Source organism: Cadophora gregata (assembly GCF_030347475.1).
Source record: "Cadophora gregata isolate MNR1 chromosome Unknown scaffold_4, whole genome shotgun sequence".
In the NCBI taxonomy this organism is placed as follows: Eukaryota; Fungi; Ascomycota; class Leotiomycetes; order Helotiales; family Ploettnerulaceae; genus Cadophora; species Cadophora gregata.
Genome location: NW_026695927.1, coordinates 827,327 through 844,656, shown reverse-complemented (window position 1 = coordinate 844,656; position 17,330 = coordinate 827,327). Strand labels below are relative to the sequence as shown.

General features: G+C 49.5%; 5 protein-coding genes across 7 annotated transcripts; 3 read left to right on the top strand and 2 right to left on the bottom strand.

Annotated features, from left to right (window-relative positions):
• Positions 1-4,663: 4,663 nt before the first annotated feature.
• Positions 4,664-8,799, top strand: ONS95_010059 (uncharacterized protein). 3 transcript variants are annotated; one of them, XM_058503625.1, is made up of 5 exons: positions 4,664-5,267; positions 5,561-5,883; positions 5,935-6,736; positions 6,788-7,453; positions 7,518-8,189. In XM_058503625.1, exons 2-4 carry the CDS (start codon positions 5,638-5,640, stop codon positions 6,979-6,981), a joined length of 1,242 nt encoding a protein of 413 aa, XP_058360337.1. In that variant the 5' UTR covers positions 4,664-5,267; positions 5,561-5,637; the 3' UTR covers positions 6,982-7,453; positions 7,518-8,189. The 3 variants fall into 3 exon arrangements, with proteins under 3 accessions (XP_058360337.1, XP_058360339.1, XP_058360338.1); XM_058503627.1 differs by lacking the exon at positions 4,664-5,267 and having other exon boundaries at positions 5,433-5,883; positions 7,518-8,799; XM_058503626.1 differs by lacking the exon at positions 4,664-5,267 and having other exon boundaries at positions 5,433-5,883; positions 6,793-7,441; positions 7,518-7,904.
• A 2,408-nt stretch (positions 8,800-11,207) lies between these two features.
• On the bottom strand, positions 11,208-13,421 carry ONS95_010058 (uncharacterized protein; the record flags this gene model as incomplete). Its single annotated transcript, XM_058503624.1, has 1 exon — positions 11,208-13,421. The coding sequence occupies one exon, from the start codon at positions 13,419-13,421 to the stop codon at positions 12,186-12,188; it is 1,236 nt and encodes a 411-aa protein (XP_058360336.1). The 3' UTR covers positions 11,208-12,185.
• Positions 13,422-13,774: 353 nt separating this feature from the next.
• On the bottom strand, positions 13,775-14,627 carry ONS95_010057 (uncharacterized protein; the record flags this gene model as incomplete). Its single annotated transcript, XM_058503623.1, has 1 exon — positions 13,775-14,627. The coding sequence occupies exon 1, from the start codon at positions 14,576-14,578 to the stop codon at positions 13,775-13,777; it is 804 nt and encodes a 267-aa protein (XP_058360335.1). The 5' UTR covers positions 14,579-14,627.
• A 285-nt stretch (positions 14,628-14,912) lies between these two features.
• Positions 14,913-15,551, top strand: ONS95_010056 (uncharacterized protein; the record flags this gene model as incomplete). The annotated part of the gene is made up of 2 exons (XM_058503622.1): positions 14,913-15,359; positions 15,483-15,551. Exons 1-2 carry the CDS (start codon positions 15,024-15,026, stop codon positions 15,549-15,551), a joined length of 405 nt encoding a protein of 134 aa, XP_058360334.1. The 5' UTR covers positions 14,913-15,023.
• An 890-nt stretch (positions 15,552-16,441) lies between these two features.
• Positions 16,442-17,239, top strand: ONS95_010055 (uncharacterized protein; the record flags this gene model as incomplete). Its single annotated transcript, XM_058503621.1, has 1 exon — positions 16,442-17,239. The coding sequence occupies one exon, from the start codon at positions 16,442-16,444 to the stop codon at positions 17,237-17,239; it is 798 nt and encodes a 265-aa protein (XP_058360333.1).
• Positions 17,240-17,330: the final 91 nt, after the last annotated feature.

Sequence of the window (17,330 nt, the reverse complement as noted above, 5' to 3'; positions counted from 1 at the left end):
TTACTTTGCAGTGGAGCCGAGTGATCTATGAACTGGAAAATGACAACTGACTGTTCATCCGCAGGTCAGGCAGCGGGCAGACCCGTTCATGGCTGAACATCAAACCAGGGAAGAAGAAGAAAGCATCGATTTCCAGATTAAGAACAGCTTGCGAGTCAAAGCGATGTTTGACAGGACAGGCAATAACACATCCTGGTTCCGGTCCTGTCGTGATCCGCGCATCGTCGTGGGGGAAAATAAAACAAGCGAGGAGTCAGATCAGGGGAATCAGGGATCGGATCTCGATTGACAGCTGCAGCTTCGACCGTGACTGGCATTGGTGTCCACTTGGGGATCTTCGCGGTCCAACGAGCTTCTCTACAATCACCAGGGTCTCTCTCGTCAATCTCGTTACCAGATTTCGACCTTCTCGTGCCGCGTACAGAACCAACAACCTGCCGTGCCAGTAGCAGTGCAACGAGAACAGCATGCATGCCACCACATCATGTTTCTCGTTTTGGAAACTTGAAAAATTCGTATAACGGCTGCTAAAGGGCCTTCAATTTCACATGTCCCAGCCAGCCATCTTCTAAGCTGGGAACCCGTGTCCATGTATTAGATCATCATCCCAGATTCTGCAGTTCAGCGTGACGGTACAACGAACAATCAACTTGCGATCGGCCGCTGAAACATCTGGCTTCATGCGTACTCGTGCCAAGTCGTCCTGTCAGACGAATCGTCCGCCCCATCCCTGTTGGCGATCCTGTTCTGACGTTCACACCATCCTCCTAGCAGACCAGCTTCTCACCTCAAAGTCAGACGCCGAAGCTTCAATCAGTGCTGTCGTTTCAGAGACTCGTATCCGCCCAGATATGTAATCGCGGTTGCTCTGGTGGATGGCAAACCCTCTCACGGTTCGAAGTCTTGCCTCATGCACGGAAGGAAGCTGGGTATTCCCCACGAAGCTTGCGAAACACAAACTGTATGTCCACGCAGGTCAAGATCCGAGTCAATTTCCTCTTACCGTCTCTCCGGTCATGGCCTGTGCTCGTCGGCACAGTGGACACTTCGTCCGATTGTTATTTTTCAGCCTTTTCTCGAGGCGCAGAAGCACGGATACTAACATTTCGCAAGTGCTGCAAGATACTGCAATACAATTCGAGCACAACATCCAGAACCCCAACGCCTGGAGGACCACAGAACCAAATGAGATGGCTGGCTGCAGATGGCTTTGCACACATGTCTCAAATGCTCGTCTTAGTCTTGTCCTTGAGAGGAAGAGACCCCGCAGAGAGATTAGCAAATTACAGTGGTGGTAGTTTACGGGTCATGGCACTCCACTTGCGTATTTACAGAACTGATCTACTCCTGATGCTTCTAGATTTCTGCTTGACCCTCTCTACTTTGATGATCAGCAACAAGGGCATGCTACAGACTTTCGAGTAGGTCGTTGCGTGAATTATCGCAAGTGAAAACGGGACCAAAGAGTGTTTCTGTCGTCTGCAGAAGAGCAACCAGTTCATGAATTCATCGGCCACCTCCGTTCTCACCTAAAATCACATTAGCTATTCGCTCTCCTCTAGTGCTTCTCAGAATAGCATACCAATTTCCCCCAGCCGTCCATAAGCTGTCAACGATTCAGCAGGGGCTAGCAGGTGGACTGTGAAACACTTGGGAGGAACTTCTGATGTTTTGACTTTTGACACATCGACCTTTATCGGCATGAACCTTGTAGAGGCGGAAGCTTCACACAGTCAACAGCTAGCCAACCGTGAGTGAAACTAGTCAGCATGTGTTGCGGCTCGCTGACACTTTGCTGGTTGTCCCAAAACTTCTATCAGAGGCACGATATCGTCTTACATTGAGATTCTCGATAATCTCGTTTCTTAACAGCAGAGGATATCAATGGATCCTGAATCAAGGTGCTTCTGGAGATCACAGGGGAACTGATGATCGTGCTCTCCGTACTGGACTTGCTTCGGGATAATAGTTGTGGCGTGCATTGCACTAACGTCAAGTTCCCAACTAGCCAGGTCCCCCTGGCAGATCTTCAATGCATGCGGGATGAAGACACTTCAACGGCCGTGATACTAATTGACTCAAGTTTAGTTAGGGGCTGACCCAGGGGACTCACGATGGTCCTTCCAACTGCTCTGGAAACAACATGCAGCCCTGTCCAGTAGGCGCCTGTTGAGCACGTCCTATGTCGCGAGAATCACTCATCGCCTCCAAGAGAACTCGGCTTCCATATCTTCCCTCGCCAGAAATGTGCTGGAAACCAGGCACGCGGAACGAAGCCAGCGGAGATTTATGATGGTACGCACAGTCCACCGTCCAAGCTTACCCGGCCGTCTTTGCGAACATCCACAAGTCTGCCTCCACCGGGCCAGCCGAGCCATGCTCCTTATTCCCTTTTCTCCCCGCCGTGGATGTCCTTGACAACGGCAGGACGATGCCAACTCCCAGCGTCGATCAAGGCAACTGTGGCTACTGAGGAAGCAGAGTCGACCTGGCCTTCCGTTCTGTTTCTCGTATGCCAAAGACAAGGGTGGGTGGCTTGCGAAGGGCCGAGAGCGAAACAGAAGATGAACGATGGTGACCCAATCGAAGAGCAGGACTGCTGTCGCTCTCCTCGAGAAGCCAAACACCAATCTCAACAGGTTGGGCTACTAGAATACCACCCAATTTGAGTCTTTGACGTTTCTTACATCCTTGACATCCTCATCCGTAACCCACGTCAAACTCGGCATGAAGTGTCAAATTCTGCTCAACTGACGCATGGAACACACTCGCAAGAATGTTTACTTCGCGAAGCATTATCAAGCCAATCCTCCGATATTTCAATCTACGAAGAGCAGAGAAACAATGCGCGAACGTGCGAACCTTAATTCTACCCATGTGCTCCAGTGAGCATGAAAGTCAATCGCCTGTCAGCTGTCCGAGCGATGTGCTGCAACTCAGCAACTGCGATAGGTCCAAGAGAATCTGCACCCTGAAGTTTTGTCAATCCCAAGACCACGAGAACTGAGTGCCTGCATGTTGAGCTCACTGAGCTGCAGTCTTGCCAAATAGACCGTCACCCTAGATCCCAAGGCTATCCCGTTAGCAACAAGAATGTTTCAGATATTTGACTTTAGCTCCAACTGTGAGAAAACGTGTTCGAGAGCACATCAAGATCGGCTGCTCTGCTTCCATACATGCAAAATAACCTTATTGGTTTGAAAGGAGCAGCCGCAGAGTGCATCTCCAGTCGGCTCCGGGTAGCAAGTCCTCGTTGACATCGCAAGAATGAGATCTGAGGCACCCCAGACCTCTCGTCTGCCACTTTCAGATGCTTTTTACAGGATAGTATGTATCCTAGTGACGACTTCGGGATATCGTCTCCCTCCATAAGAGCAAAGGAATTATGCCTGGCACTCAATATGGAAAGAAGGAAATCTTCGCCGAACAAGCAATTGTGTTACTGCCCAACCTAACATGTTGACAGGGAAAGCATCGGAGATATATCTTCTTTTGCAACTCGCAAGCTTTTCATCATGGACAATCAGTGCGATGAACCGATGCGGCGTCCCAAAGGAGAGAAGTCACCGCTTTCATCTGTTTCCTTCCAAAGTATATCATGTCCCTGGGCAGCCAAGACCGGCGGATGAACCACATACGATGCTGTGACTGGCATCATCTGCTTCTCACCCCCCTTACCATGCACTGTCGTGATACTCTCTGTAGCGTCTTCCAGGCTGGTGATCAAATCGCAACGCTTCCACAGCACAGGGGGTGGAGTGGGGTGTAGATTCTGCACTGTCCTTGACCCCTCGGTAAGTTGCATTTCCAAACCTCCCCCTGTTCGGCATCGAATGTTTCCTGCTTCTTCTCGGGGAATTTGGCTGCAGCTCCCACCACTCTGCAGTGCCACTGGCACCAATCTTCCTGACCACCCTGGACAGAACAACAAGGCTACTGCTAGCTAGCTCCCTGGGCTGGTCACCGTCACTATCTTGACGCTGCGGCATCTGTGTTGGCGGGCTTCTTAGCCCGATATCTTTCTTGCTAGTGAGCCCAGCCATCAAGCCTATCCGGGCATGGTAACAAGACAACAGGCACCACTGGGAACACACCTGTGCTCCCTAAGACTCCCCACAGCTGCCCGCTACTGTCCGCTACTGGTCGGGCCATGGCCCATAGGACAGCGCGGAGCAAATAGGTATCTGTGCCCTGCCCTGGACCTGGCCTCCTACGTAGCTCAGCGGATGCTGAAGGGACATTGCCGTACTTTGCTCACATCATGGATAATTTAGTGCATCCAGACATCCGTTTTTCCCCTGGTCGGGCACTGCTTAGACAGAAAAGTGGTAGCTGTGGTCTTGAAGACCTATTCGAGCGGTGCGCCGTGGGCAGTGTGCAGTGTGCAGTGGGCAGTGTGCAGTGTTCAGTGTTCGCAACAACCCCAGATGAGTATGAGTATGAGTATGAGTATGCCTCCGTATGTCTCTGGGCTCTCCCAGCCTTCCTATCTAGTAGTAGTCCCTACCTAAACAACGATGTTTCATTCGGTCCCAGCCAGCACGAACCTTTCTGCAGAAACCTAGTGCAGTGCAGTGCAGTGCAGTGCAGCTCGTGCAGTCCAGTACACAGCTACTAAGGAGCACCAGCTCCACCTTCCGGCGCCACTTCACCTCAACTACGCCTCATCTTCATCTGTTTCTTGACCCCTGTTTCCATCTTACTTCTTCGGGACTCTCTGGCAAACACCCACCATTACCCCGGCATGTACAGCGGGCCGTCGATCAACACGGCCATGGTCCAAGCACTCGAGTATACCCGTGTGTACTTATATGATCTCCCACCCCATGTCGAGGCAGGAGAGTCCACTTCCAGACGACATAACAACAATCCCTTTCCCCACCGGATCACATCTTTTTTGAAAGTTATTCTCATCAGCCATCTTCTACAGCACCTTTGACCCAGCCGTCACCTATTTTTTCTGCGACAAGAAGAATCAACCGTTCATTGATCGACGCATCCTTAAACTCTAAGCAACCGTAACCTGTTTTTGAGCTAGTGTCAAGATTCGTTCCATTCATTCGACTCGACTGGATTTCTTTGCCCGACAATCCCATTTTCAGTCATCCGTGACTTCATTCTTCTAAACGAAAAAATTCCGCTCTTCCCAGAGATTACCCCTTAAGTCGCAACGCTGGCCACCGCCATCCTCACCCAGGTGTCTGCGGGGCACGACGACGTGTGGACTTCAAGCAGGTTCGCTTTTGGAAACAAGAGGTTCCAAACTGGTATGTTTGTTCACTTGGTCTATTCTGCATGTTCGTTGCATCGCTTTTTTCCCGTCACTACATGGAGTCTAGTCTCGAAGTCTGTCTTTGTGGGCTACTAGCATTCTATGACAGATGACAGCCGTCATATCACCTCTAGTTCCATGAATCGCCTGTCGCTTGCAGCAAGTGATCCATGGATTCATTCACTCAAAATTCTGTTCACATCACAGCCCTGTACTGTCTCGTCACCGGTTTACTTCATTCCGCATGACTATTCATCAAGATGCATTCTGACTTGTGCCAAACTATAGACCGCTGGGAATTCGCACACCCGCAGCCCAAGGCACCTTCTCTGAGCATCGCTGCTTCAATAGAGAGCAGGAGAGGAATGGAACTTCACCAATCCCAAAATCGATATTCAAGCAAGCCGTGGGAAAGTCCGAGATCAGAAAGAGAAGGCGCGAGCATGCCGGCTCTGACCATCAGGCAATCGCCCGGGCGCCACCTGCCTGGCCCGACATCTCTGCTCGATACCAAACTTGATACGTCTTCTATGCCACGATCCGAATCTGGATCACGGTCCCAGTCTGCACAGTTACAAATGTCTCCGGTACAATTACCGCCTATTCGCGAGGTAAGTTACCTAATCACTTGTCTTGTCCTACAGTTACTGACACTTGGCCAGCTCGTGGATCTTTCAGGTCGAGGCGAACGACGAGAGGCAGAGTACAGAGCGGATGTGTCACCTATATCGAACGGCAAGCGTCGGCGGATTCTAGACGAGGACGAAGATGCAGAGGATTCGAGAGACTCGGCATTTCCAAGATTTCATAGAAGCCCCAGATTAATGGACCGTCCTCACAGTGCGGCAACTGTTGGTCCTATTCGACGTGCAAGCACCGCATACACCTCCGACACTCGTTCTGCCCGCACAAGTCCTTACCAGTCAACCCGTGGCCTGCCTGCAATGAGGACTACTCCAAGTTACGAATTGCCACCCCGACCGGACGACAGACCAACGCTACCAAGCTTACCGTCCTTGATACAAAACCACAGCTCTACGATACCTCGCAGTGTGCAGCCCTTTTCCGAGTACTCCTTTGGCTCCCCAAGAGCCAGCGCACAAACGTACCCTCCCTTCACATCCTCGTTTGAGCCTTCCACGTCGTACCAGAAACCACCAACTTACGCTTATGGATACGAACCTCGTGGACATTCATTCTCTGGTCCATCATCATCTTATCCAATTGGAAATGACCGGAGTCCCTTTTCTTCAGCGCACCATGCCATGTACCCCAACAGCATGAACCCGTACAGCACAGATGGAAATGACAGAGAGGGCGACACACGACAAAGAAAGAGACGTGGAAATCTTCCCAAAGAGACCACCGACAAGTTGAGGGCCTGGTTCGTTTCTCATTTGACACATCCATACCCAACCGAGGACGAGAAGCAAGAGTTGATGAGGCAGACTGGTTTACAAATGAGTGAGTTTCGCGACCAGGCATATGACTGAAGACAATGCTAATTTAGAATAGATCAGATTTCAAACTGGTTCATCAATGCCAGGAGGCGCCAGCTTCCAGCTATGATTAACAACGCTCGTGCCGAATCGACTGCTCGATCTGCCCGCTCTGCAGATGGAGGCATGCAATCTCAAAACAATGTTTACGCAGACAACCGAGACCGCAGGGGCTCCAGTGATGGTGATGGAAGTGTGTACGATGATTGAGGCGAAGAAATGGGAAACAGAGAAGGGCCTATACGAATACTCAAAAGCACCACTGCCGCGAGAACGACCTGGCACTGGAGGTTCCCAAGACTTTTTACTTCCACCCTCTGGATTGGATACCTGGTGAGCGATCATTTCAAGGGATTCCTTGACAAGATGATTGCAAGTCTCATCCTAACTTCCGGAACTCGCGGAGGATCACTGCAAGAACCATTGCACATAAGGCATAGAATTGAAGATTCCGGACCAGGTTCTATTGGGAAGTCTCAAAATCGCCACCATTACGCAAGCTACCACGGATGCAAGGTTGCCGGCCATGAGAAGGAGGCGGTTGTACTTTAGGGCGTGTAATAGTAAGATAGAGCAGAGAACAAAAATCATACACAGTATACCAAGCTAGAATCTGAGACATGTGCATGTCAACATCTTATTTCTTACGTCGATAATGCGATGAACCTGGGCAAGTTATCTAGTAAAGTTCATATCAAACTGTCAATGTCATATAACCGCATGCCCTAACAAACTCTTTTGCTTAGAAGCTTTTCCATACTTTCCCCATCCCAGTCCTGATTAATGCCATACCACTTCTCCAAAGGCTATTAGCGAAAAGACAAAAAGCATGCTGAAGAACTCGAATTCAGGCCTGACTGACATGGCCCAACCCAAAACCAACCAGAACCATTTAAAGGAGGCCCAGAACAAGTTCAGATGACTCGCCACCAGAAACCTTAAACGCATTCATGAATCTTTACCCTTGGGCTTCGTGGCCGCTCGTCTTCAGCGCTTACATCATGTTCTCTCATGCCGTTCCGCTCCCTCAGCAGATAGCACGCACGCACGCAGGGCGGAATAATAGATAGGTAGATGACAGTACAGTGGCCGGGGGGAACCAATTGTTAGGGGCACTTGGTGCCAAGGGGCGCGGCAGTAATTAGGGGGATTATCTTTGAGGATTGTCACCTAAACTTGCATTTCCGTCTGGAAAATCTCCAGGCTTTGCAGGTTGCAGAATGCAGACAGGCAGCCAGGCTCCAGCCACGATGAGCAGGCCTCGCAGGCGCGGCTGCGCCTGTCATGTCACGTCAAAGTCATGGTCATGGTCATGGTCATGGCAAGAGGCAGGGCCAAGATCAAGATTTCAGGGTTAAGGGGGAAGCGGGCTCGGGCTTGTGAAAAGAAGGTTTAGTGAGGCAGGTAGTCTTGCGAGGTGGGCAGGGATCCGGGGGGTCACAGCCGTTGGATGGGGTGGGTGAGTCGCTCAGTCGCTGTCGCTGAAAGTCTGCCGCCGCTGCTGAAGAAACCACTAACTTGGCCGTTGGGGGCACCGCGACCACACTCAAGCATGCACGCACGGCTCAGGGGGGTGGATGCTCAGGGAGGGACGGGTATTATTTCCGTGAGGGTGTTGTGTGTGATGACGGTACGTAATTTTGGTGGAGGGAGAGAAGCCACAGACAGGGCAGACAGGGCACCGTCGAGACTCACGAGAAGATTACTTTACAGTAGAGAATCAGAGAAGGTGTTTGGGGCGAGATGTGCTATGGCAGAAGGAAACAAAACGGGGATGAAACGAAACAAGCTGGAAACGACGCTGAGGTCGTATCCGGAATATTTTGATCCTAGTGACAGGTGCATTGAGCGGCTTGACGTGACTGAAAGTAGGGTTAGGTTGCGAGATGGGATGGTTCGGTTCCGAGGACTTCGTTTTTTCTGGAACATGTTTGGACTTCTTCGAAATAGAGTTGTATTGGAAGCGTGCTGAGCGATGAGAGGGTGGTCGATCTGAATAGGTTGACTGATTAAGGCATGGAAAAAGCATCTCATTACTACATTGTTCATGCCAACTCCTTCCTCCATGTTATGTATGGCATGGATCGTGGTTCAGGACAAAAAACGTCAAACCATCAGCAACGCAACCCCCATCGGAATAGTTCTCCCCCATCCGACTCATTCTCGCCCCCATTATTTCCTCAAACTCACAAAACAGTGACAAACCCCTAACTCCTAGCCTGGACCCACCAATGACATTCTTATCCAAATGTGCCAAGGACAATGACATTATTGACAGCTGGCCTAGGCTAGGGTTCAGACACACCAATAGCGCCGGCCCAGACCAAAGACCAGCGACCAGTGGGCGGCATTGAAACTCTCGCACTAGGAGTTCCGATTAGCCGTACGATTGACAGCGCCAGCGAACGGCATTTACACTTAGGGCTTCGTTTGACAGACGCCAGAGGTGCTCGATGTGGCGGGCCGAGGGACGATCACTTGGGCATTAAGGGCACAGAGTTCGCAAGTTTGGCTGCCCAGGGCTTAGAAGGAAATCTAGAAGAGAAGGTTACAGCGAAGTCAAAGCCTGAAGAGATGGACGACAGGACGACAGGACGATTACTGTACAGTACAGAAGCGACATATCTTGGCAAAGAAGAGGAGATCACCGAATGGGAAGGAGAGAAGAAGAGCCAAGGAAGGATGAAGTTATGCGATGTTTGAAGAGGCTGTATTGATTCGTGGATTGTCCAAGGCGAGAAAGAAACACAGTTCTTGGTTGAAGCCTGTGATGTCTACCCTCGAACCTGAGTACTTAGCCTAGACAGAAAAACAGATGAACGTCGTCCTCCGGTCTCCCCACGACACTTCTGCAACCACATAGGCGCCCGTCGCATGTCAGAAACATGAGTAAGACATAACTTAGAAAAACCCGGGAAACTTTCTCAGCAAAGCTTGAGCTAAGCTTGGTGTCGGAAGCGTCTCATTTCTGACCCACAACCAGAACCTAGACGGCCGTATATTATTCGTATTTGTAGAGGCTGAGAACAGAACTGTCTTGAAAATCCGAAAAGATGATTTGTGCCCCGGCCTGCCTGCATCGCTCAATGCAGCAGCAAAGTAGACCAAGAAACGGCGTAGTAGTATCCCAGCTGTGCTAGGCACACATGCCACTGACAGCTCACTAGCAAGGAGGTCAACCTCGGAGGGATAAAGTATGCACGATGGCGAACTATCTATCGTATGTCCTTTTCATTGAACTGACCAGTCGCCGGTGCCATTCACCAGCGCGCGGATCTAGGATGCTACCTTCCCCCACGCCTAGCTCCCTGTCTGTCATCTCGGCACTTGCGACGCTGGCGTTTGCTTCTTTGGCTCGCCTCTAACCCTTGCACCGTCGCATCCTCTCGATGTTGTTTCCCAAAAAGAACAAGCTTGCGAAGAGAGAAAAGCATGGACTGGGATCGCCGGTGTCAGATACCAAAAAAGCAATTGCCTCGGTTTACACTTTGAGACTAACGACGCGGTTGACGTTGGGGAGAACTAGCGAAAGCCAAGTCGCGTACTCGTACACTTGTGGCGCCTCGAGTCGAATGTTTGGCTTGCTTTGGCTTGCTTTCTCGTTCTGTTCCTGAGCACTTTATGAACAGTGCTTTGTTAACCCTGTGTGTGTATTTTACCTGTCAACTCCGCGGAGCTATCTATATCTTGTGTGCATGCTGCTTCAGCCTTACAGACCTGCCAATTGAAGCTCAAGCAATCGGGAGACTTCCCAGAATCGACTTCACCCATGGTCTCGCTTCCACGGCTAAGTAAAATATATTGCACTCGAACATTTTCCACAAATGAAATGTGGCGGAGGGCCTTCCATCGATCACTGCTGTACAGGCAGAACGGCTCTTCAGTGCAACATGAAAATAAGCTTTGAAACAAAATTGATTAACCTACCAATCCCTGTTGCAAATCATAGAAACAAAAAATCCACTCTACGACGTCAAATAATCTACGAAGATCCCACCAAGATCATCAGGGTTCTGTCTCACTCGCTTGCTTGCCTCGGCTTCTTCAACACATCGCCAACCCCAACAACGCACTCGCAACAACCACCCCAAAAGCCTTCAGATCTTCCCATCTTGCGCAAAACTCTTGACAGTAGTAGTCATCAGGCTGGCTCATCACGGAACTGACAAACACACGTCAATCCAGACCGATCAACATGCTCAGCCCCCAAGATCCACACACCTGGTCCATGCACCGGGTCAAGCAATGGCAAACGCGAGTTATATCTCCGAACCCGTTTTTCCTGCAAACTACAGTACTGTACTGTACAGCCAACCTGCTATTGTACTGTACAAACAAACTTTCCTTCCCGCGTCCAAGCCGTGCCGAATTCCCGGCTTCGCAGTTGATCCCGATCGACATCAACAATACAGTAATAATAGCACCGAGGATGCCGTACCCGTCTCGCCCGTATCATGCTGTGGCGGCGGCGGCGGCGGCGGCGTCGTAAGTCCTGATCCTGATCATCCATCCCGCTCGGCGGTCGAAACTCTAAAATGGGGGCGTGCGAGCGGGTTGAGACTTGAGAGGCGGGCCAATGCTTGGCGGGTGGCGGGGCGGAGGGGTCAGAGGACCTCCGCTCGGCTTGGCTGGGATGGGGGATGGATACTTCCTCGCGGATAGGTAGGTTGTGCCCTGAATGGAGACGTTGATGTCAGTGGTTGATGAGGAGACTTTGATACGAGTACGATGGATGAGGAATTTTGATTTTCTTGTCTTCTTGTCTGCCAAGTTTTTGATTGTGAGTGGCGAGTGAGTAAGTGAGTGAGTGAGTGAGTGAGTGAGTGGCAAATACTCGCAGAGGAGATAGAGCCAAAACGACATACGTGGGAAAATCTCGAATGCCTGGCTGGTCTTGGGACTTGAGACGAGAACTTGCTCACTGGGTTAGTAATGGAAAGAGGGTTTAAATTCGACAGGGGGCTTGAGATAAAGAGCGATCTGGAAGTTTTGAGGCTTGAAAGTCAAGACTTTGATTTGCTATGATTGCACGGATGATCATCAGAGCCTGGAACTCTGGCAGAAATTTGTAAGTTGTCCTATCTGTAATTTTCGGGCCCTTAATGCTGCGGAATCGACATATATCATCAGATAGTCTTGAAGTCAAGACCAATTCCTGCTACTTGCAGGTCGAGAGGGTTTGTATTCAATGCCTCAAAAGCAGTGGCCTCGTGTGGCCTGTACCACATAGGGCATCAGATACACTCAAATTGAACAGAATATGATTTATCATTACCCCTCAACTTCCAACATCTGAAGCTCATTCTTAGCTGTGCGAAGTTCAAAAACTACACTGCTATGCACTAAATACAAAGTTTTGCTACAGTGAAGAACTGTTCCCGTCTAAACCCTCTCTACAAGTTTCAAAAACTACATCAGAAAGGACTACCATGCAGTTCTTGCTGACTCTGAACCCTCCCTGTCGTCCTCCCCGGTATCAAAATCGGCGGTAAATGCCTCTGACGCCAGCCTCGACGTCCTTCGTACACGCTATCATACGTCACCGGACTTCCAAGCGAGAAATATATATCCTCGAGGTTAATACCTGTCTCTCTATTGGCTGGCTGGTCACGCTGTTGCTCAGATTGTGCTTTCTTTTTGGCCTGCCGTTTCTTGCGGATGAAAAATGCTGCGAAAAATATGATTATGATTGATGCAAGGACTCCAACTGTTATTCCTACTTTTGTGCCGGGAGTGAGCCCGCTGTGGGGGGTGGATGAGGGAGAGGAGCTTGGGGATGCTGGTGTTGATGTTGGCGCTGATGTTGAGGGAGTAGATGGTGAAGCTACAGTTGATCTTGAAGTTGTGGAGCTTGAGCTTGGGATTATGGTTCGGCTTGTGCTGGGAGGACTGGATAGAGACCGAGATACGGAGAGTGTAGTGAGCCGGCTGTTCGGTGATTGAGTGGAAGAGCTTGTTGGTGATGAGGTCGGACTAATTGATTTCCCAGAGCTTGTCGGAACAGGCAACGGGTTGATCATTCGAAAGACCTCTGACTCTGACGAGTGTTGAGAGGAATCGCTTTGCAGTTCATAGTTGATCACTATGTGGTATAGTCTGCCTGCCTTGAGAGTTGCAGCATAATCGCCCCCAAAAGTCGCAGTTCCATTATTTCCCCATGCTAAACAATTCTTAATGCTATCTGTATATCGTCGGCATGACTGGGGATCCACTTGATACATGTTAGAAACGACAGTTGCTACTTTCTGGGTGGGATGCTGGGGATAGAACAAACATGGAAGCTGTAATTTCTCAAACTGGTCTGTATCTCCTATAACAAACAAGGAAAGAAGATTCGAATCTTTGAAATCCAACCAAACGAATGATGTGGTTTCACTGAAAGAGAAGGTTGTAGGGAAGTTAGAATCAAAGTCATTCGTTCCTGCCACGATCGTGATAGTGATCAATCCCAGAAGGATGGAGTTGATACGTCGGCAGTTCATCCTGTTGGGGACAGTGCCGGCGGAGAAGATAGTGATACACCATGCCTTATCTTTGATGGGATAAAGAAGACTAGGGATTGGCATACGTGGTTCCGAGCGTGTGTGGACAAAGAACTGCCTTGGTAAAATATGCAACCGGATCCGGATGTAAGAGAATGTTGACATCATACTGACCTACTTAGAAAGAAACAATGCTCGCAGCCTGTTTTGGAGAAGATATGAGCCTCGAATGAACAATTTTAATGTTTGAATCTTTTCTGTTGACATTCTCGCAGTGCTCGCTTAAGAAATCCGCGGGGAACCCAACTGTGTGGGCACTTTTGGGAAAGATCAATTTAGCAGCGTTGAGTTGCGACAAGAATACCAATAATAACAAGTCATCAGCATGGAATTCAGCACAAAGTACGTAGAAGATTTCTTACTTCAATCAAGCAGCAAATGTTGTATCGTCAGATTCCCATGCGAAAACAGCTACTAAAGTTATGCCAGCGACCGTGACCCTTTACCTAATGAACACTATCCTATGTGTTGCTATCATTGCACTCAATAATTTCTAAGACTTCAACAACCGGCACCTTGTAGTCAGGGTTGCTCAGTCGCCGATAGCTCAAAAGCTCATGCTGAACAACATCCGCCATAATCTCCAAATGCCCTCTCTGAATATCCTCTCTTCCTCCGCACAGATCACCAGGAAAGACGACACCAGTCCAGACTTCCACGTTCTCAAAAGCACTCATCATGTCACCATGACCATCATCTCCCCAAATCAGCTCCACAGCTTCAAGATCTACCAGGAATGCCCAGATCGGGACAGCCAGTTGCTTGATCTCGCTGAACCACCTCTGCTTGTGACAGCCCTTCTCAATTCCTTCAGCGAACTGCCAAGTGCGCTGGAGGTCTTGGAAGTTCTGGATGAGAACCATCGTATTCTTGGGGTTATATCTGATGACGCTCTTGAAACCTGCTGGTAGGATGTGCTTGTTGTTCTCGAGATATACCTCACGTGACTCCCTGCAGGCAGACAGTAGAGCAATGTCCAATGGATCAGCTGCGGCGTTAGCTCGAAGTGGTTGCTGTATTGGGCTTAGTGCAAAGGTGAAGCACAAGCCGAACTCTTCGTCAGCTTCTCTGAGGGTGAGCTCAACTGGGAGGATTCGTGTCTCTGAAGGTAGACTATACAGGAAGACTAGGCGACGAAGTTCCAGAGGAAGTTCTGAGAACTTGGCGAACTTGGCAATTGTCCTTTTGGAGAGTGACCTGGCCAAACCGTCAACTAAATGCTCAATTCCGGCGACAGAGGCTTCAGTAAGAGTCTGCGGCTCCATGATCACCGGAGCGCTCGGGTTGGCTCGACTAGTCGAAACTGAAATATACTTGGAAGCTCTGCCCTTACGCGTAGGTCTCTTGAAGACATTGAATGTATCTTCTAAATTCTGGCTATGACGATGACGTCGTTTTGAAAACGATTTGACCAGTGAAGATTGAATGGTTATTCAACTTCGACAATTGAGCATATGAGATGTTGGTAGTTTTCTCGAGCTCTAGAAAATATCAGGACGCATTGGTCGAGAAGCTAACGCGTCCAGGCGAGGTCGGAAATTTAGCGTTAAAATTCACTTTGTTGACATCGTCGCCGTCAACATCACCTGAAAATGACCCCCTGAACGGGGCCTTTCTTTCTTCCCATCTAAGAACTTGGCTGCCTGAGAATACAATTGGGCTTCCTAATCGACACACACAAGAACCGCCGCCAATCACCAATCACCCAAGATGAGGAACTCATACGAAGATGCAGTCGAGGACCTCACCGAGCGACTGGAGCGACTTCACCTTTGGAGCCCCGAGCCACTGGAGACATTCGAACTATTTCCTCGCCTTCCAAAGGAGCTAAGACGCCTCATACTCAAGTTTGCACTCCCTGCTGCGGACCGCCTAATCACTGTTACAGCCCACTGCCGGCAGCTGATGCCGAAGAAGAATATTTACGTTTTCTTCACGATTCCATCACCAGTAAGGGGTATGCCACCACAGTCAAAGAACGTCAGGGATGTTCGATTACTCAAACTGTGCTGGGAGTCTCGGGAGGTTTATTTTGAGAATGATAGAGTGAGTGATCCCATCGGGCGGTTCCGACAAAGGTGGATAGTGGTCTCCAGAGTGTGACAGGGCACAATGTCTTCCCCTCGCTTTGAACACCACACGATCGAGGAGACTAATCCATGACTCTAGGGATGCCTACCTGGTTCTAGCAAGAATATTATCTACTTCGATCAGAAGCATACCTCTATATTCATCTAAAACTATGCTGTTCTCGGCACAAACGCCGCACTTAAACAAGCCTACCTCTGTGCATCGTGGAGACCTGAATGGTTGGAACACATACAGCGATTGGCGTTAGGACAATGCAGAGGAGGAAATTGGTTACTTTCCAAAGGAAATTCTGCCAAAACCCATCACCCTCTGTCATCGCTCCAAGCTTTCAGTAGTTTGAGAGAGTTATGGCTCGGGGTCAAAGACAACCATTCGGCGCCAATGAACCGCCCTGAGCACGCAGACCATTACAAGTGGTTCGTGGACCTTTCTCGACATTTTTTTCAACCGTATTTGAATTCTTGGGCATATTAATTTGCTCCTGAGTATGTTATGCCAAAGCCTCGCTTGATGTCGTATGGCATTGGTTCAGTAGCCTTCGCATTGTATCCTTGAATGCTCAGAATTTGACATGATACGGTGAAGGTGTATGCAAAGGCATCTCAAGGCAGGAACGACCTTTAAGACAACACAGTGGGAGCTGTGTATTCTTTTGCGTGGAAGGGTGACTGGGATGTGTTGCGATTTTGGTGTTTCACGAAGTAGAGGAATGCAAAAACTGTACCTTTAATACCTTGTTCTGAATATCTCAGAATAACACAGCGCGACAGCTATGTAATTCTTCGCACTACTACGCAACACACCATTTACTGAAAGCTAGTACTGGCTGCCTCACTGGAATTAGGTTACCACCCCATTCAGTACTCATGGATTCATGGATTCATGGATATGTGCACACGCACAAGATATAGCCTGGATGTAAACAATCCAACCGAGGCGGCCGCAAGTGGGCTGGGCTTGACGCCAAAACTTCCAGCGCACCTGCAGTGAAATGGACCTTCAACCCCGCAGCGCGCCAGCTTCTCCAACCACCAACAATGGTCTCACAAATACCCACCACCAACACCTTCCCCAAATTCTCTCTCCTGCCTACCGAGCTACGCCGTAGAATATGGGAAGAATCGCTACCCCGCCGAGTCGTGGAATTCCCACACGTTTCCATAGATTTCAGGATGGCTATGTGGGAGCGAGAAGTCTGCTTCAATCCTTTACGACCTCCTCCAAAACCCGACATGATATCCCTGACTGCCCTCGGCGCAAACTACGAATCATATAATACGTTGAACAGGTTATATAAAGAACACTTTGGTTTCGTTGAGGTAGAGGAGGAGGATTTCGAAGGATCACTCGCAGGTTATCAAAGTTCATGGCCGGATTCTGATCTTCGATGGGCGAGGCCGTATAAAGGCGTGCGATTCAATCCAAAGCTGGATACGCTATTGATCAGTACGGATACGTGCAGGGCGATAATTGAATTTGGGAAGGATGGTTTGGAACCTCTTCGATTTGTCTCCATCTATGTACCGCATGCATATGAATTACCGACCTATATCGACCTGGGGTTTCCGTCTGTTATGAGCCTCTTTCTGAATGCACCGAAGCTACAGATGATTGGCTTGGTTTTCCCAGGACAGGACTATGGGTGGGAGGACGAGCAAGACGAGATTCCTGCCGAGCATTTGAAGTCGTGCGAAATTGCACTGCGGGACTACTGGGATACATGGAGGGATACTGAGGGACGACATATTTATCCATCGGACCATGAGGGCACTTTGAAAGCTCAGAGTGATCGCAAGAGGTGGAGGAGTATTGTCGGCGTTTCTCGACCTGAATAGTTGCTTGCGTATTCAGTTGGCTACAGAAAAAGGAATTGTTTGTGAAAGATGTAAGACCACATCATCACGCAGACGGCCAAACTTTCGAAGT